The sequence below is a fragment of the Schistocerca piceifrons genome, chromosome X (assembly GCF_021461385.2).
Source record: "Schistocerca piceifrons isolate TAMUIC-IGC-003096 chromosome X, iqSchPice1.1, whole genome shotgun sequence".
Taxonomy (NCBI): domain Eukaryota; kingdom Metazoa; phylum Arthropoda; class Insecta; order Orthoptera; family Acrididae; genus Schistocerca; species Schistocerca piceifrons.
In genome coordinates, this window is record NC_060149.1 from 262,371,186 (window position 1) to 262,392,351 (window position 21,166).

The 21,166-nt window shown below is 43.0% G+C and overlaps 1 protein-coding gene across 3 annotated transcripts in view; it reads right to left on the reverse strand.

The window, feature by feature from the left end:
- Positions 1-21,166, reverse strand: part of LOC124721627 (endothelin-converting enzyme homolog) — a 416,974-nt gene that overhangs the window by 50,020 nt on the left and 345,788 nt on the right. For all 3 annotated transcript variants that reach the window (XM_047246685.1, XM_047246686.1, XM_047246687.1), the window contains exon 8: positions 2,159-2,307. In XM_047246685.1, coding sequence (XP_047102641.1) covers positions 2,159-2,307 — 149 coding nt within the window. The remainder of the gene's footprint in view (positions 1-2,158; positions 2,308-21,166) is intronic.

The window sequence follows — 21,166 nt, forward strand, 5'->3', positions numbered from 1 at the left end:
CACATATTTCAGCACCTGCTTTCCTTGGAATTGGAATTGGAATTATTATATTCTTCTTGAAGTCTAAGGGTATTTCGCCTGTCTCATACAGGTTGCCCACCAGATGGAAGAGTTTGGTCATGGTGGGCTCTCCCAAAGCTATTAGTTGTTCTAGCGGGATGTCGTCTACTCACGGGACCTTGTTTCTACCAAGTTCTTACAGTGTTTCTTCACGAAGTGTCATCTCTTCCATCTCATCTTCATCTACGTCCTCTTCCATTTCCATAATATTGCCCTCAAGTTCATCGCCCTTGTATAGCCCCTTTAATTAGACCTTCTGCATTTATGCTTTCCCTTCTTTCCTTAGGACTGGTTGATCATCTGACCTCTTGATATTCATACAGGCGTTTCTCTTTTCTCCAAACGTCTCTTTCGTTTTTACGCAGGCGGCATCTATCTTACCCCAAGTGGTATATGCTTCTACATCCTTACATTTGTCCTCTAGCCATTCCCGCTTAGGCGTTTTGCACTTCCTGTCTGTCTCATTTTTGAGACGTTTGTATTTCTTTTCGCCTGCTTCATTTACTGTATTTTTATATTTTATCCTTTCATAAATTAAATTCAATATTTCTTGTATTACCCAAGGATTTCTACCAGCCCTCGTCTTTGTACCTATTTAATCTCTCAAAACTACCCATTCTTCCTCTATTGTAGTCCTTTCCCCTGTTCTTGTCAGTCATTCCCTAATGCTCCCTCTGAAACTCTCTACAACCTCTAGTGCTTTCAGTTTACCCAGGTCCCATCTCCTTAACTGCCTACCATTTTGCAGTTTTAATCTACAGTTTAAAAGCAATACATTGTGGTCTGTGTCTACATCTGCCACTGGAAATGTCTTACAATTCAAAACCTGGTTCCTAAATCTCTCTCATACCATTATATAATCAATCTGAAATCTTCCGATGTCTCCAGGTCTCTTCCACGTATACAACTTTCTTCCATGATTCTTAAACCAAGTCTTAGCGATGAGTAAGTTATGTTGTGTGCAAAATTCTACCAGGTGGCTTCCTCTTTCATTCCTCACCCACAGTCCAATTAACTTACTTTTCCTTTTCTTCCTTTTCCTGCTGTCGAATTCCAGTCTCCCGTGACTATTAAATTTTCGTCTCCCTTCACTATCTGAATAATTTCTCCCATCTCACCATACATTTCTTCAATCTCTTCATCATCTGCAGAGCTAGTTGGAATATAAACTTGTGCTACTGTAGTAGGCGTGAGCTTCGTGTCTATCTTGGCTACAACATGCTATTCGTAGCAGCTTATCTGGGTTCCTATTTTTTTATTCACTAGTAAACCTACTCCTGCATTACCCCTATTTGATTTTGTCTTTATAACCCTGTATTCACCTGACCAGAAGTCCTGTTCCTCCAGCCACCGAACTTCGCTTTTTCCCACTATATCTAACTTTATCCTATCCATTTCCATTTCCAAATTTTCTAACCTACCTGCCCGCATTCCACGCTCCGATCCGTAGACCGCCAGTTTTGTTTCTCCTGATGACGACGTCCTGCTGAGTAGCCCCCGCCCGGAGATCCGAATGGGGGACTATTTTACCTCCGGAATATTTTACCCAAGAGGACGCCATCATCACTTAACCATACAGTAAAGCTGTATGCCCTCGGGAAAAATGACGGCTGTAGTTTCCCCTTGCTTTCAGCAGTTCGCAGTACCAGCACAGTAATGCTGTTTTGGTTGATACTACAAGGCCAGTTCAGTCATTCATACATTGCCTCTGCAACTACTAAATAGTCTGCTGCGCCTCTTCAGGAGCCACACGTATCATACAAAAATTTAATTTTTTAATATACATGTCGAATAATATTTTGTATATCTAATAAACATGAATATTGGAACTTCCCTGAGGCTTTGAACTTCAGTGTATGTTGTGCTGATAATTGTTACCAGTCACTGAAACAAATCTCACTACAATTTTTTATCTCATTCAGGGACTGTGAATTTTCGTTAATCTTTAGGTCTGGATACTCGTATATTCGAAATTAAGCAATATTATAGATTTTACACAAAATTATTGATATAATCTATTGTTGAGGATAGTGTGAAGTTAACAAATGGCTTTCATACGTATATAAACGACAATAGTTATGGAAGCATGACTACTTACATTTTACCGTCAGTGGTGTTGGTGTAGTTCTTGATTATGTCATTTAATTTTTCTAGATATTCCGGAGCGTAAACAACGACGTTCTCTTTCTTGCTGATTTTACGCGTGATATTTTCCATTGCATTTGAGAAAAATGCATGCCAGTCAATCTGAAATCAAAATGAAAATTATGCTTTACGTAATCAGGAAACTCAGTGCTCAAACAGGAAGGTCCATTTCGCTACCAACAAAGTAAGCGACTTCTTATTTGGCATAGCGTTCACTAACTTCTTTCGTTTCGGCTCTTAAAGAAGAATAAGCTTCCATTCCTCCACAGATGTTCAGGTACTTGACCAGAATGAAATTTTCACTCTGCAGCGGAGTGTGGGCTGATATGAAACTTCCTGGCAAATTAAAACTGTGTCCCAGACCGAGAGTCGAACTCGGGATCTTTGCCTTTCGCGGGCAAGGGCTCTTGTGAGAACGGGTCATGATTCGTGCTTTGGTAGCTCAGTCGGTAGAGCACTCGCCCGCGAAAGGCAAATGTCCCGAGTTCGAGTCTTGGACCGGCACACAGTTTTAATATGCCAGGAAGTTTCATTCAGACACCTCATTAGGATTATCCCCGACAGATCTGAAGTGGTCATAAAGGCGAAGGGAGGATACACCCCATATTAAGATCCAGTAATAGGAGTCCAGGTACTTTCGATCAGATAGTGTATGCCCGTGTGTCCGTGCAGGCCACCATAGCGACATCCAGCAAGGGCAGCTGATCCAGGCAGCGGCGTGGTGGCCGCCGTTCGCAGAGACTACAAACAACGCACTGGCCACGGATATTCACCACAGTGGCGGGCGTCCACACAGCTACCCACAGTAATGTGTGTCTGATAACACTACACCGCCGGCCATTAAAACTGGAAAACCATTAAGGCGACAGGCAATAAATGCCAAACTGGGCTTAAGTGTACCATATGCTTGGAAATCCAAATCATTAGCATTTCACTGCAACCCCACAAAGTAGGTAGTAGTAACGCCACGTACATTCTGTATACAGCGTGATAGAGATGCCCCTATTGATTCGTTTCACGTAAACCGCACTACATCTGTATCAGGAGGTATCCAGACAGACGACAGCGACGTAATCTGCATAAGTTTCGTCTCAGAACTTTTGGTGAGTATTAGTAAACGGTATCATACTGAAAAAAATGGAAGTGAGGATTAGCCATGAGTCACACGGTAATTTTGTACCAAGATATACCTTACTTCTGATATACTTATTCAAGTGTCTCCAATCTTTCTTTTTTGTAATTAGTGGCGTAGTCATACAGGTTTTGGATGCCTCTAACAGTTTACTCCATTTATGGTACTTAACCTTTCGTAAATGGTTCAGGAACTTTGCCTTATAAAGTGTATTACACCATCAGAAACACTGAAATTAAAAGGAGATATCAAAATGGGAAGTGTACAGTTAACCATTATCCTTTATGTAACCTTTGAACCGTTTACGAAAGATTAAGTATATAAACGGAATAAACGATCGGTAACTAATCGGAAGGGGCAGCTGAATCACCCTGTATAAAGAAACAATATACAGCAGGTTTCTCATTAGGAGATTGTATCTAAATGTCGTTTATTTGTGAGAATATCGTGTTATGCCTCGAGTAACAATGAGAAATATCTACCAGAGCGTGTCGGAATTCGACAGCAACACAGTTGTGTTGTTCTTCAATACTGCTGCTCGCTTTGGCCGGTATCCCACGACTGTCATTCGTATATGGAAATGATAGGTTCAGTAGGGCCATACTAAACACCAAGCAGGATCTCAACGGCCCCGTGCGACCAGCGCCAGAGAGGACAGACATAATGTCCCCTCTTCTACACAGGTTCGTAAAGATACGTCACGGTCCCTGTTTCAGGAAATGTGCTTACCGGAAGCAAAAAATGGCTCTGAGCAATATGGGACTTAACATCTGTGGTCATCAGTCCCCTAGAACTTAGAACTACTTAAACCTAACTAACCTAAGGACATCACACACATCCATGCCCGAGGCAGGATTCGAACCTGCGACCGTAGCAGTCACGCGGTTCCAAACTGAAGCGCCTAGATGCCGGAAGCAAGACAAGTATCTGCACTGTCAGTGAGACGAACTCTGGAGCGCCATGGACTTAGTCAAGGCCGGCCGGAGTGGCCGTGCGGTTCTAGGCGCTACAGTCTGGAGCCGAGCGACCGCTACGGTCGCAGGTTCGACTCCTGCCTCGGGCATGGATGTGTGTGATGTCCTTAGGTTAGTTAGGTTTAAGTAGTTCTAAGTTCTAGGTGACTGATGACCTCAGAAGTTAAGTCGCATAGTGCTCAGAGCCATTTGAACCATTTGAACCAACTTAATCAAGTCGGCCATTTTTGCTGCTTTTGTTGACAGGTAAGTAAATAAAACATTTGGTCATAAGTTACCAAAACTGGCAGGCCACCACTCGCTAGCCACTAATAGTAATGAAGATGTATATTGGGATAATCACATAGAATATACACTCAAAGAAAAGAAAATACACACTACGAAGGAATAATCCAAATGGGACGGAAGTAGGTGGATGTGATTTACATGTACAGAAAAACAAATGGTTAAAAATTGATAAAAATTAGATGATTTATGCGAGAGAAAGAGCTTCACAAACTGAATACGTCAGTAACGGGTTTGTCCACTTCTGGCTCTTACAAAAGTAATTATTTGGGTTGGCATTGACTGACAGTTTTCTGATGTCCTACTGAGGATGAGGAATATCGTGCCAAATTCTGTCCAATTGACGCGTTACAACCGGCCGGAGTGGCCGAGCGGTTCTAGGCGCTTCAGTCTGGAACTGCACGACCGCTACGATCGCAGGTTCGAATACTGCCTCGGGCATGGATCTGTGTGATGTCCTTAGGTTAGTTAGGTTTAAGTAGTTCTAAGTTCTAGGGGACTGATGACCTCAGAAGTTAAGTCAGAACCCGAGCTGGTTGGAGGGTCTTATCCATAATATTACAAACGTTCTCATAGGGGAGAGATCCGAGGACCTAGCTGGTCCAGATAGGGTTCGGCAGGTACGAAGACAAGCAGTAGAACTCTCCCCGTGTGCCGGCAAGCATTATTTTCCTGAAATGCAAGCCCAGGATGGCGTCCCGTGAAGGGCAACAAAACGTGGCGTACAATATCGTCGATGTTCTACGCTGTTTGGATGCCGCTGATGACAACCAGAGGTGTCCTGCTATGAAAAGAAATAGCACCCCCGACCATCACTTCTAGTTGTCAGGCCGTATGGCGGGCAGCTGTCAGGTTGGTATCCTATCACAGTCCAGAGCGTTTCCAGAGACGTGTTTGCTGGTCATCGGAGCTCAGTTAGAAGCGGAACTCATCGCTAAAGGCAATTCTACTTTAGTCAATGAGACTTCAAGTCCAATTACCAGCAAATACATGTTTGGAGACGCCCCAGACAGCTGCGGGATACCAACCTGACTGTCAGCTGCCATACAGGCCGACTACCGGGAGTGACGGTCCGGGGTGCCATTTCCTTTCAAATCAGGACCGCTTTGGTTGTCATCCGTGGCACTCTTACACCACGGCGGTACGTCGATTATATTCTACGCCATGTTTTGTTACCCTCCATGGCAAGCTATCCTGGGTTTACATTTCAGCAAGATAAAGCCCGCTCACACACGGTGAGAATTTCTACTGCTTGTCTTCGTGCTTGCCAAACCCCACCTTGGCCAGCGAGCTTGTCGGATCTCTCCCCATCCGAGAACATTCGGAGTATTACGGGCAGGATTTCGACGATTTAACACGCCAACTGGACAGAATTTGGCACGATATCCCTCAGGAGGACATCCAATAACTATCAATCAACGCAAGCGGAATAAGTGGTTACATACGGGCCAAAGTTCGACCAACGCATTATTGACGACTTCAATTTGTGAAGCTCTCTCGAATAAATCAAATTTGTTCTGAATTTGTAATGATTTTTTTGTCTGTACCTGCACATCACAATACCGATTTCTTCCCTTTCGGATAATTCCTTCATCATACTGTTTTTTTTTTCCTTTCTTTTGAGTGTATAAGTGGAAAATTCAGCTCGGAGCTATATGTTCCGCACGAACTTAGTTACCTAAAAGACACAGATTTCTGAAAATGAAATACTATGCACTTATTCGTTCTACATTTAGTTATGACTTAATTTTTTAGGGAGACACCTTCAGAACGAACACTAATAGAGTACTCAAAATTCAGAAAAGATAAGTAAGAATGATAGCCAACCTGAAAAGGAGAGAATCATGTGGGCCAGCATTTGACGCATTTGAGATATTAACACCACCAAGAATAACTCTAAATGAACTCTTGTGCTGGACAAAATTCATATACGTTCTCGATAGTCAAGATATCAAGACACATCAGAATCATGACATAAGGAAAAGGAACTACTTCCATGAGCCAGCCGCGTCGTCATGTAATTGAAATCAAAGCCCTCTTCTACAAAGACAAAGCCGCGGAAAAACTCCTTTCAGACATGAGAAAGAGATAAAAAATCAAAATATTTCAAAAAATCTCTCAAAACGTTTTTATATACAACTGTTACTATAGTGCGAATGATTTTATGTGCGCTACAGTGTAAGACAAATTGCAATGCGTTACTATGTACAAAATGAGGTGCAGATAATATAACCACACAATCCGTTCTTAAAAAAGGAAGAAAGAAACTCTGAAACGATATATTAATTTATACACTGAAGCCCCAAAGAAACCGGTATAGAAATGTGTATTCAAATACAGAGATCAGTAAATAGGCAGAATACGACGCTGCGGTCGGCAACGCCTATGTAAGACTACAAGTGTCTGGCGGAATTGTTAAATCGGTTAATAGTCGGCGCACGAGCGATGGAACACAGCATCTCCGAGGTAGCGATGAAACAGAGATTTTCCCGCACGACTATTTCACGAGTTTACCGTAAATATCAGGAATCCGGTTAAACATCAAATCTCCAACATCGCTGCGGCTGGAAAAAGATCCTGCAGGAATGGGACCAATGACGACTGAAGAGAATCCTTCAACGTGACAGAAGTGCAACCCTTCCGCAAATTGCAGCAGAGTTCAATGTTGCGCCATCAATAAGTGTCAGCGTGCGAACTATTCAAGGAAACATCATCGGGCTGAACGACACAAAGATTCACGCCTCGCCGGGCCCGTTAACACCGACATTGGACTGTTGACGACTGGAAACATGTTGCCTGGTGGGACGAGTCTCACTTCAAATTGTATCGAGCGGATGGACATGTACGGATATGGAGACAACCTCATGAATCTATAGACCCTGCATGTCAATAAGGGACTGTTCAAGATGGTGGAGGCTCTGTAATGGCGTGCCGCATGTGCAGTTGGAATGATGAGGGACCCCTGATACGTCTAGATACGACTCTGACAGGTGACAAGTACGAAAGCATCTTGTCTGATCACCTGCATCCATTCATGTCCATTGCGCATTCCGAAGGATTTGGGCAATTCCAGTAGGACAATGCGACACACCACACGTCCAGAAATGCTACAAAGTGGCTTCAGGAACACTCTTCTGAGTTTAAACACTACCACTGGCCACCAGACTCGCCAGACATGAACATTATTGAGCATATCTGGAATGCCTTGGAACGCGCTGTTCAGAAGAGATCTCCACGCCGTCGTATTCTTACGGATTTATCGACAACCTGCAGGATTGATGATGTCAGTTCTTTCCAGAACAACTTCAGACATTAGTCCAGTCCATGGCACATCGTATTGCGGCACTTCTGCGTCTTCGTGGGTGCCCTAAACGATATTAGATAAGTGTACCAGTTTCTTTGGCTCTTCACTGTAGACTGGCATTCTCGGGGAGTGGTTTATGAAAGCTTAAATCATAATCGCGAGAATAAGATTCTCATAACGGCCGTAAGGACTGAATCCACATCTCACTGGCGCGCTTCCTTATCCATCGAGTTAAAGTTCTAAAGGTAAATCTACTGAAGAAAATTAGACACTGGGTAGAAGAAAGTAGATCTTGGTTACAAACCTCCTGTGTAAAGGAAACGAGAACAAAATCGAGCACTATAATTTGTTGATGAAGGAAGCAAATCATCCTTTCTTACAGAGTACCGAAAGCAATGCCTGTACAAACTTTGGAATTTTGGAAAAGTTGTATTGTAGGCAAACAGTATGCTCCACACAGAAAATTTAAAGTAAATTTTTACGCAATAAATTAGACGAATGATATGTCGGTAATACACATAAAAGAACGTAACAGTATGAGGCCTGATTTTTCCGAAAAAAATATTGTTCTTTATTTCTTTATGGCAACTGCGTTACTACATTTCTGTAACATCAAAGAACAATCATTTAATTTATGAAAGTTTAAGAATTTGTTCCCACCGCAACAGTAATAACGTCGTCTAGAAGTTGAGGCCTATACCTTTGGTTATCACTATTGAGACTACTTGTATCTGAATGACTGTTTTACACTTAGGTGACAAAAGTCATGCCATAGTGAAGTGTGCATATACAGATCGCGCTAGTATCACATCCTAAAGGTATGAAAGAGCAGTGCATTGGGGGGTTATTATTTGTACTCAAGTAATTAATGTGAAAAGGTTATTGACGTGATTATGGCAGCACAACGGTAATTAACGAACTTCGGATGCGGAATTGGTAGTTGGAGCTAGGCGCATGGGACGTTCAATTTTGGAAATTGTTTGGGAATTCAATATTCCGAGATCCACAGCGTCAAGAGTGTGCCGAGACTACCAGATTTCAGCCATTACCTCTCACCTCGGACCACACAGTGGTCGACGACCTTCATTTAGCGACCGAGAGCAGCAGCGTTTGCGTATAGCGTCAGTGCTAACAAACAAGCAACACTGCGTGAAATACCCGTAGAAGTCAATATGGGACTTACGACGAATGCATCCACTAGGACACTGCGGCGAAATTTGGCGTTAATAGACTATGGCAGCAGACGAGAGACGCGAGTGCCTTTGCTAATAGCACGACATCGCCTGCAGCGCCTCTCCTGGGTTCCTGACGATATCGGTTGGACCCTAGACGACTGGAAAACCGTGGCCTGGTCAGATGAGTCCTGATTTCGGTTGGTAAGAGCTGATGACTGGGTCGAGTGTGGTGCATATCACACGGAGCCATGGAACCGAGTTTCCAAGGCACTGTGCAAGCTGGTGGTGGCTCCATAATTGTGTGGGCTGTGTTTGCATGGAATGGACTGGGCCCTCTGGTCCAATTGAACCTATCATTGAGTGCAATGGTTATGTTCGGGCTACTTGGAGACCATTTGAAGCCATTCATGGACTTCATGTTCCCAAACAACGATGCGATTTTTTATGGATGACAATGAGTCATATTGCCGCACCACAGTTGTTTATGTCTGGTTTGAAGAACATTCTGGACGGTTGGAGCGAATGATTTGGCTACCCAGATCACCCGACATGAATCCCATCGAAAATGTATGAGACACTGTCGAGAGGTCAGTCCGTACACAAAAACCTACACTGGCAACACTTTCACAATTATGGACGGCTGTAGAGTCAACATAGCTCAGTATTTCTGCAGGGGCATCCAGCGACTTGTTGAATCCATGCCACGTCGAGTTGCTGCACTACGCTGGGCAAAAGGAGATCCGACACGGTATCAGGAGGTATCCATGACTTCTGTCAACTCCGTGCATTTCAACATATATTTGACGTGCCCAGGTTGCCATTCATGTTCAAGAACATAATTGATTAGAAGAAGAGAGAAAAATTAATGAAACTCGATTGAAATAGTGTGCTTTTCGCGATTCCGTTTTTCGCAAGCACTATGGCTTTTGACGATATTGACATTTTCATGTATCTATAGTTTTGTGATGGGTAGAACCACAAAAACCGTACAAGCTCTCCAGATAGCGTGGAAAATAGGACTGTATTACATATATGAAATACTTCTTGATTAGATTGTAGAAGTAATCAATCTGAAGTCTAGTGAATAGTCGAGAAATTTATGTATTTACAGGAAATAAGTAATGTGGACATGATGTTTGAATTTTTTTAAGACGGTAAAGGATGTAAATTAGATTGTGAGAGGACTGAAGAGTCCTTTATAAATTGTTTGATAGTATTACTCAGAGCAAACGACTCAATAAAACAGTTATCTATAATGTTGTGGTGGGTAGAACCACAAAAACCGTACAAGCTCTCCAGATAGCGTGGAAAATAGGACTGTATTACATATGTGAAATACTTCTTGATTAGACTGTAGAAGTAATCAATCTGAAGTCTAGTGAATAGTCGAGAAATCTATGTTTTTACAGGAAATAAGTAATGTGGGTATGATGTTTGAATATCTTTATGACGGTAAAGGATATAAATTAGATATTGAGAGGACTGAAAAGTCTGTTATAAATTGTTTGATAGTATTACTCAGAGCAAAAGACTCAATACAACAGAGTAACTACTCTCCCACCGTACAAGGTGTTTGTTCTAACTTGAGATAACTAAATATCTCTAAAAAACGCATCGTACGAAAAAAATGTTTTAAGTAAAAAGTTAATATTAGTAAAGGAGACAGCTATCTGTGCTAGAATTGGCCACCTCATAACCACCCCTCCTGCATGGGCGGAGTTCAAAAATGGTTCAAATGGCTCTGAGCACTATGGGACTCAACTTCTGAGGTCATCAGTCCCCTAGAACTTAGAACTACTTAAACCTAACTAACCAAAGGACATCACACACATCCATGCCCGAGGCAGCATTCGAACCTGCGACCGTAGCGGTCTCGCGATTCCAGACTGTAGCGCCTAGAACCGCACGGCCACTCCGGCCGGCATGGGCGGAGTCAATTTTGTATTTTCAAAATGGAACCTCCCATTTTTATTGGATAGTCTGATTCTGTGCCCAAACACACATGTGGGTCACTCAGACCATTGTTTTCCATTCGTGCGAGATGGCACTGTAATAGAAAAATATCAGGTGTGCCTGTTCTTGCAATTAAGAACAGGTGCATTTGATTCTCCATTCCATTTACGATGTAAATGTAAACTTTTGTCCTCTCAACACAATTGTAATTCACAATACATTTAAGCTGTGTACATGCATTCCTGGAAGTAATTAAGAAATATATCGAAACGGAAGGTCGTTAGTTTGAGCATTTATTGTGAATTATAATTATGGTGAGAAAGACAGGGACACACTGAAATGAAGCACCTCAATCGTGAGAGGCAATGGGATTCACCGAAACCAAGCTTCCGCATGGGAACAGAAACTATTACATCTATATCGTTGTTCTTGGATCACGTTAAGCGTAGTTTCTCATCAGATATTTAAACGGTTAACCGTATTGTACTGTACAATCAAATTTGCAACACTAGAGAAAATTTCGAACATAAATATGCACCGTTAGAATACAAAGGTTTACATTTACATCGTAAATGAAAAGTAAAATCAAATGCGTCGGTTCTTAATTGCGAAAACAGTCACACCTGATATTTTTCGATTACAGCGGCATCTACTGCGAATAGAAAACAATGGTTTAAGTAAAGCGTACGTATTTTTTCGCGTAGAATCCGAATATGCAATAAAATGACGGGTTCCAATTTGAAAATAGAAAGTTGACCCCACCAATGCTGGAGGGGTGGTTAGGAGGTGGCCAGTTGTAGCACAGGCAGATGTACTCTTTACAAATATTAACCTTTCACGAAGAACTTTCTTTTCGTATGATGTGTCGTTTTCAAGATATTTATTTGCCTCGAGTTATAACGACCACTCTGTATACAGGGTGTCTCAGAAAGGTTGCGATAGATTTCGAGGGGTTGTAGAGGGTGTCTTTAGGAACAAATCAAGGATAGCAAACCGCGCCCGACCCTACGGAGCGACGAAGTTACCGGCCAAGAGTCTGCCACTAGGCCACCCCTTCGGCAACAAATGTGACTTCGTACGCTGACGGGCCATAGGCGGAACGTCTCGGAATGTTGTTTGTTATTCGGTGATCGCGACTAATTACACGATCGCGATTGAAGAAGATGGAGCCAGCTGCTGCGTAGAAAGGCCTTGCCTCCAATGAATGTGATGCTTTGTTGTCTTGGTAGATAACGGTTTCGGACAAGGGTCTCCACCCGAAATTTATTTTTCTCCTGGAACCCTCTAAAATCTCCAATGTCTGCGCAGCAGCTAGATACATCTTCTCCACTGGCGATCGTGGCAATCAGTCGTGATTGCTGAATGACAGACAACATTGTGAGACGTTTCTCCTACGATCTGTCAGAGTACAAAGTCACGTTTGCTGCCGAGTGGATGGCCTAGTGGCAGTCGCCGGCGCCTATAACTTCGATACTCTGTAGCGTCATTGGATGACTTTTCCTGTCCTCGATATTTTTCCTCTCGAAAGCCTCTAAATCCCCTCGAACTGTGTGACAACGTTTCTGGGTCACCCAGTATAACAACAGTTATACCAGAAGAAATAAAAGATCTTTAAAATTAAAGAACTGTAATTCTAAACACACAAGAAGCGGCGAAGACGTTAAGTAAACACTAACATTTTGGATAAGGAAGTCATAAAATCCTGAGAGAATATGAAATAGTTTGAAATGAGGAATGCTACAGTGTTGAAGTAGATAATGGGAAACTTTATTGTGTAATATATGAAATAGGAACTGAATAAAAAAATTTTCATGTAGTAAGCAGATAATTTGGCATCGTACATCTAATATCTAAGAAAACTGTTCTGAAGTATTCCTAAATGAAAGTTTCCCAATTACAGATTTGACGGTGAAGAAGGTTATTAGTCTAACACAGTGCAAGAAACAGAACTGACAAGACGTTGTAACACAAGTAACAGTCAGAGGCAGCAGTAGCAATCCATTGAAGCAGGAGCTTCTGTAAAGAGAGAGAAAATGAAATGCATCAATGGATGTCACGCTGCTGCTTCGTCTTATGTACAGGGTGTACATCAAGTCTGGGAACACGTTCAATTATTTATTGCACAAGAACCAAACATTGTACGGATATCATACATATATCATTTTGAAGAGAAACCCTGAAAGTTATTTTTTTTTTCATGTATACCGCCACAGCGTAGTTTGGTAATTTGCCGATAGTCAGCGCTAGCCGCAAACATGGCGAGTTCAGGTGCGGAGCGAGCTTTCTGTGTGTTGGAGTTTGGCTAAAATGGCTCTGAGCACTATGGGACTCAACTGCTGAGGTCATTAGTCCCCTAGAACTTAGAACTAGTTAAACCCAACTAACCTATGGACATCACAAACATCCATGTCCGAGGCAGAATTCGAACCTGCGACCGTAGCGGCCTTGCGGTTCCAGACTGCAGCGCCTTTAACCGCACGGCCACTTCGGCCGGCTGTTGGAGTTTGACAAAAACAAGTGTACTACAGCTGTTCAACGGATGTTTAGAACCAAGTACGGTAAGAAGCCACCAAAAAGGAAGGCCATTTACCACTGGCACAACAAATTTCTTTACGACTGGTTGCTTGTGCCCAGCAAAGAGAAGCGGACGTCCCAGTGTCAGTGAAGTGAATGTGAAGTGCGTCCGAGAGCCATTCGTAAGGAGTCCAAAGAAATCGGTGCGTCATCCATCCCATGAACTCGAAATGGCTCCAATGTCAGTGTGGAAAGTCCTGCGACAGAAGCTGTCTATGGAACTATTCAAATTGGACTAGTGCAGAAGCTCAATGACGACAATAAAGACAAGAGTTTTGAGTTTCGTTCACAGTTACAACAACTGAATGAGGATGGGGATGGCATTGTTGATCGCTTAATTTTCAGCGACGAAGCCACTTTTCACACTAATGGGAAAGTGAACAGGCATAATTGTCGAATCTGGGGTACAAAGCATCCACACGAATGCACTGAATTTGAGCGTGACTCTCCAAAGGTAAATGTTTTTTGTGCCTTGTAACGTCGAAAACTTCGCCGAGAGCATTGTCACATATTCCTACTCGGACATGTTGCAGCAATGGCTGATGCCTAAAATGCAATTGGACTCTACATTCATCTTTCACAGGGTGGAACGCCACACCATTTTCATCGTGAAGTTCGTGGGTACGTGAACACGGAGCTGCCGCAGCGATGGATCGGCCGTACTACAGAAGGGAACAGCTGTTTCATGAAATGGCCTCCTTGATCACCAGATCTCACTCTGTGTGACTTTTTCTGTGGGGACACATTAAAGATCTGGTGTATGTACCGCCTCTACCACGTGATGTAGCAGAGTTCCGGGAGAGAATACGGGAAGCCACTGCCACAGTCGACGATGCCATGCTGGGACGGGAATGGCAAGAATTCAAAAATTCAAATGTTCAAATGTGTGTGAAATCTTATGGGACTTAACTGCTAAGGCCATCAGTCCCTAAGCTTACACACTACTTAACCTAAATTATCCTAAGGACAAACACACCCACCCATGCCCAAGGGAGGACTCGAACCTCCGCCGGGACCAGCCGCACAGTCCATGACTGCAGCGCCGCAGTCCGCTCGGCTAATCCCGCGCGGCGGCAAGAATTCGATTACCATATTGACGTCTGCCGGGCCACCCATGGTTCGCATATCGAATGTTTGTAAAAAAAACCCTTTCAGAGTATCTTTTCAAAATGCAATATGTATGACATCTGTACAATGATTTGTTCTTGTGCAATAAATAATTGAACGTGTTTCCAGGCTTTATGTACACCCTGTACTATCCAGTCACATTAATGTGACCACTTTTCAGAAATCTGAATAAAGATCTTTTGCAGTGCGGGCTGTTGCGAGACGTGCTTAGAGTCAATGAGATTCTCGAATGTATCAACAGGGATTTTGAGCCATGCTAAATCCAGTGCCGTGGCAACCTGTGCTACGTTTCGCAGTTGAGGATCTATGATTTAAACAGCCTGATGGAGATGGTCCCACAGTTTCTCGGCTGGCTCTTAATCCTGGTGGTCTGGTGGCCAGGAGATTACGGTAAACTCATCTTGGAGCTTTTAGAACCACGCATGCACTCTGCGAGCTGTGTGACATGTTACTTTGACTTGCCTGTAGATGCAATAGTGCCGAGAAAAAACAAACTACATGTAGGGATGGAAATGGACCCCAAGGATAGATGCATACTAGTGTTATCCATTTTGCCTTCCAGAATAACGAGGGAACGTCACAAAAACATTCCCCAGATCATAACGCTCCCACCTCCAGCCTGGACTCTTCCAACGACGGTTGCCGAGTGTTTGCTTTCAGAAATTTCACACTGTACACGCCGACGGCCATCTGTCCGATGGAACAAAAACGTGATTCATCTGAAAAATTCACCTATCGCCACTCATTGAACGTCCAGTTGCGGTATTGGTGTGAAAATTGCAGCCTTCGTCGCCGATGAATAGCAGTCAGCTCGGGTGCATGAAGCAGGCATCTCCTGCGGGGCGTATGTGCAGTAACGTTGCTGAACGGTCGCTGAGAAGACACCGTTGATAGCCCCTTGGTTCATCCGTGTTGTCAGTTGCTCAACAGTTACACATTTACTCGCCCGTACACATCTCCTGTCATCTATGGCCCATGATCCACCACATCTATATCTACATCCATACTCCGCAAGCCACCTGACGCTGTGTGGCGGAGGGTACTTTGAGTACCTCTGTCGGTTCTCCCTTCTATTCCAGTCTCGTATTGTTCGTGGAAAGAAAGATTGTCGGTATGCCTCTGTGTGGACTCTAATCTCTCTGATTTTATCCTCATGGTATCTTCGCGAGATATACGTAGGAGGGAGCAATATACTGCTTGACTCCTCGGTGAAGGTATGTTCTCGAAACTTCAACAAAAGCTCGTACTGGGCTACTGAGCGTCTCTTCTGCAAAGTCTTCCGCTGGAGTTTATCATCTCCGTAACGCTTTCGCGATTACTAAATGATCCTGTAACGAAGCGCGCTGCTCTCCGTTGGATCTTCTCTATCTCTTCTGTCAACCCTATCTGGTACGGATCCCACACTAGTGAGCAATATTCAAGCAGTGGGCGAACAAGTGTACTGTAACCTACTTCCTTTGTTTTCGGATTGCATTTCCTTAGGATTCTTCCAATGAATCTCAGTCTGGCATCTGCTTTACCGACGATCAACTTTATATGATCATTCCATTTTAAATCACTCCTAATGCCTACTCCCAGATAATTTATGGGATTAACTGCTTCCAGTTGCTGACCTGCTATATTGTAACTAAATGATGTGGGATCTTTCTTTCTGTGTATTCGCAGCACATTACACTTGTCTACATTGAGATTCAATTGCCATTCCCTGCACCATGCGTCAATTCGTTGCAGATCCTCCTGCATTTCAGTACAATTTTCCATTGTTACAACCTCTCGATATACCACAGCATCATCCGCAAAAAGCCTCAGTGAACTTCCGATGTTATCCACAAGGTCATTTATGTACATTGTGAATAGCAACGGTCCTACGACACACCCCTGCGGCACACCTGAAATCACTCTTACTTCGGAAGACTTCTCTCCATTGAAAATGACATGCTGCTTTCTGTTATTTAGGAGCTCTTCAATCCAATCACACAATTGGTCTGATAGTCCATATGCTCTTACTTTGTTCATTAAACGACTGTGGGGAACTGTATCGAACGCCTTGCGGAAGTCAAGAAACACGGCATGTACCTGGGAACCCGAGTCTATGGCCCTCTGAGTCTCGTGGAAGAATAGCGCGAGCTGGGATTCACACAATCGTCTTTTTCGAAACCCATGCTGATTCCTACAGAGTAGATTTCTGGTCTCCATAAAAGTCATTATACTCGAACATAATACGTGTTCCAAAATTCTAAAACTGATCGATGATCTGTTCGCCGTCCCTTCTTAAAAACTGGGATGACCCGTGCCCATTTCCAATCCTTTGGAACGCTACACTCTTCTAGAGACCTACGGTACACCGCTGCAAGAAGGGGGACAAGTTCCTTCGCGTACTCTGTGTAAAATCGAACTGGTATCCCATCAGGTCCATCGACGCCGGTTTTAGATAGTGCCATTTGGACGTGCACATTAACCACACCAGCATGAGAAAGTTTACAAACTCAGTCGTTCCTGAAATGTTTCCACCCCGATCCGAAAGCCAATGAATGTGCCCTTTTGCATGTCATATAAATCGCTCCACTGCCGCTTTACGACGTCTGTACCGTTTTCCGCGTTCCCCCGACATGATTTATATGCCCTCCACTGATACTGCTGCCACCTGCCGTCTACGAGTGTTCATTGCACGTTGACGTCGAAAACAGGTGGTGCTCACATTTACGTGACTGGACTGGGTATATGTCTCAAAGTCTACGTGTCACCTACACACAATTTCTAACACTGATTTGAGTTAACAATATCTTTCGTCCATATGAATTATTGGTAAGCTCTGGAAATGTAACGTACAACTTATCTCCCTTTCCTTTAACCGTAAGTGCGATTGCAATAAAGTCCAGTGAAACTGCTACAGACCCCAAGCTCCCATAGTGTTGATATAAAAAGTGCATTATGAAATCTAGGAAAAACCTTTCTCTCCCCTCCACCCTTCTCCTCGCCTCCTTTTCCCCTATTCCTTTTTTCCTTGTCCCCTCCCCCCCCCCCTCCCTCCCTGGCAGATCATCCCAAGTTTTTATAGGTTATCAGTGTGATGCGTTAGTGTTGTGTTTCGGTGCCGTAATACAGTGTCCTCTAGTGAAGATTAGATGGGTAGATCATTTAACTAATGAGGAAGTATTGAATAGGATTGGGGAGAAGAGAGGTTTGTGACACAACTTGACCAGAAGAAGGGATCGGTTGGTAGGACATGTTCTGAGGCATCAAGGGATCACCAATTTAGTATTGGAGGGCAGCGTGGAGGGTAAAAATCGTAGAGGGAGACCAAGAGATGAATACACTAAGCAGATTCAGAAGGATGTAGGTTGCAGTAGGTACTGGGAGATGAAGCAGTTTGCACAGGATAGAGTAGCATGGAGAGCTGCGTCAAACCAGTCTCAGGACTGAAGACCACAACAACAACAACTAGTGACGTGGTTTTAATTGTGTGCTCGACCTGGTTTTCGTACATGACTGTTCCATGCTACGCCGTCCATCCCGTGGCTGTTTTCATCGTTCAACGACTTTTATGCTCCGGCTGTAATTTTCCTGGCGCCTTTTAATCTAGTGTGTGTTTTTTGTGTACATGCTTTTTTTAGATTTTTATCTCCGATTTACAGTCACCGCTTTGTATGCTTTCTTTTCTTCTGTTCCACCTTTTTTTTGTTTCTACATTTCGCCATGTTTCCTTCTTTATATCGTTTTACATGTCTTCCTGTCTATTTATGTCTCTCAGCAGAAGAGTAACGCTTATGCTGCATCCAGCCCGCCCCTGATCGGGAATGGAAATTACAATAAAGGAAAAAATCTAGGAAACAGAAGATTAAAACAAAGCCCGTCGATTCACTTTCAAAGTAATCTCCATTGGCCACAGAACACTTCTGGCAACGTGTATTACGCAAAATTCCTGGCAGACATCTCATGTCTACAGAGCAGTGACGTACATATTCTAAGTCTGTATTTATGTGGACCTCGTTGACAGACGGCATCCACTGTCTTGGCTTTAGTCCTGTGAACATAGATTTCGTTATCACTATTAAAGTGCTTTTTACAGCGTGATTGGTTTCCTTGCTGTATGTGCATCACTGTACGCAATATGTGGAGCTAGAAATAACTGACGCAATGTAGGTTGCCTTACTAAGCGCATATTCATTTAACGAGAAAATCCTCTGTAATCTGTTTAAGTCACTGTCTCGCTGTTCTATTTTTGTGCGCTGCGTTGAGAAAAAATTTAATGTACAATTTATATGTATTAATTCATGTGAGTTTGCAGGTAATCAACACCACAACGCTATGCTGGTTGTGGGTGGCTGTATATAATTGGTGCCCATCATACTCAAATTCGGCCCAGTTTTAATATTTGCAATCTGTGGGATTTTCGCGCCAGTAGCCTCACAACATTGTTCAAGTGGGATTTTTTGGAGGATTCTTGTTATTTTGTGTGCCTTATGCTGACGCTGACGGCGTCTGTGTAAGCTTCACAGCTAGTATTGGTGCCAAAAATAAATAAACCACTGAAACTGGATTGAAATTTCCGATGATTCTACATGTGAAATGTAGAGCAGTTGACGAGAGTGTGGCTTTCTTGTCGCAGTGATCGTTCTATTTGAAGCGACTTGGATAATTGGCCTTTAATTTTTATTGTTAACGAGGCGCTGATGATTATGTTTTAAATAATCTCAGTAAATGAATTATCGGAACTAAGTCTACTTGGAATTTTATTGGAAGATTGGGCCTAAAGCCTTGGAATACTTTGTCAAAGTCAACAAGAAATAGAGCTGGGCTGTTTCGACTCGTGCACAGTAGAAAAATGATCACACACCAGCATTGTGAAGCCTACTGCATGGTTGTCTCAGATGACTGGCAACACAGAGGAGTTACAAAGAAGTTTTACGAAAGAGGATCAGTAGTGATTGTGGATGAATCTGGGAATAGTCTTAATAGCGACAGGGAGTATGATGTATGTGGTGACCTGGTAAAGATAGCAACTCAAACTGGTGGCACTATTGTGCACTTCGTGCAACTGTTTCAGCGTCATGATCGGCCTCATCTTAATGCTGGTGTTAGGCGTGTTAACGTGGGGCTGGAGAAGGCGCTGATGGCGGAGGGCATAGCTCACATTGCAATGGTGCCAGTTGATTCGATCAACAAAAAATGGTTCAAATGGCTCTGAGTACTATGGGACTTAACATCTGAGGTCATCAGTCCCCTAGAACGTAGAACTACTTAAACCTAACTAACCTAAGGACAGCACACACATCCATGCTCGAGGCAGGATTCGAGCCTGCGACCGTAGCGGTCGCGCGGTTCCAGACTGAAGCGCCTAGAACGATTCGGCCATACCGGCCGGCAGTCGATCAACAGATTGGGTTTCACTAGGCGTGGCCTGCACTTCAATAAGTATGGTACTGGGAGGCTGAAAAAGCTTATAGGTGACAGTGTAGTGGGTGGTGGTGGTATCACTCATGGAAAAATTCGTGTAGTAGATGGTGTTAGAGCGGCACCTTTTTTAGATTGAAGTCAGCTGATAGGTATCCCTGTTTAAATGAAGTCCCTCTAACAAAGGAATCACCTTCAAAGGAGGCCAGGTATCCAATCAGCGTAGGAATTAGAATATTTCATCAAAATATAAGAGGTATTAGCGATGAAGTTAGTGAACTGCTTATAGATGGTGACTCTGACATTATTGATATATCGGAGCACCACTTAAATAATTTGACAATTCAGAGGCTTCCTTTACCAGGATACAGATTAGCTGGTTGTTTTTTAAGGAGTTTTTCGCAGAGTGGGAGATTGGCCATGTACATAAGAAACAGTATTACATTTGTGTCCGTAGACGTATCTCGACACTGCAGTGAACAAGTATTTGAATGTTGTGCAGGGGCAGTTGAATTTATTGAAACTAAACAACTAATTGTTGTTGTTTATAGGTCCCCTAATTCTGACTTCAGAGCATTTCTGCTCAGGCTAGAGAGGGTTCTTGGTTCACTTTATAGGAAGTACCAAAAATTAGCTATATGTGGTGAGTTCAATATTAATTTTGTAAGTGACTGTGCAAGAGAAAGGATGTTGGAAAATCTCCTAAATTCATATGATGTGACGCAGACTGTGTTTTTTCCAACCAGGGTGTAGGGAAAAAGTAACACAGCCACAGACAATATTTTTATTCATTCTTCATTACTAAATGGGCATTCTGTTAGTAAAAGGGTGAATGGTCTTTCAGATCATGATGCTCAAATTTTAACACTAAAAGGTTTATGTACTCAAAAAATGTTATACCGGTATATAATTACAAACTATGTAGAAAAGCTAATCGAACGGCAACAGAAAGTTTGTTAAATCTTGTTAAGGAACAAGAGTGGCAGGATGTTTGTAGTGCCCATAGCATAGATGAGAAATATAATGCTTTCCGTAACACATT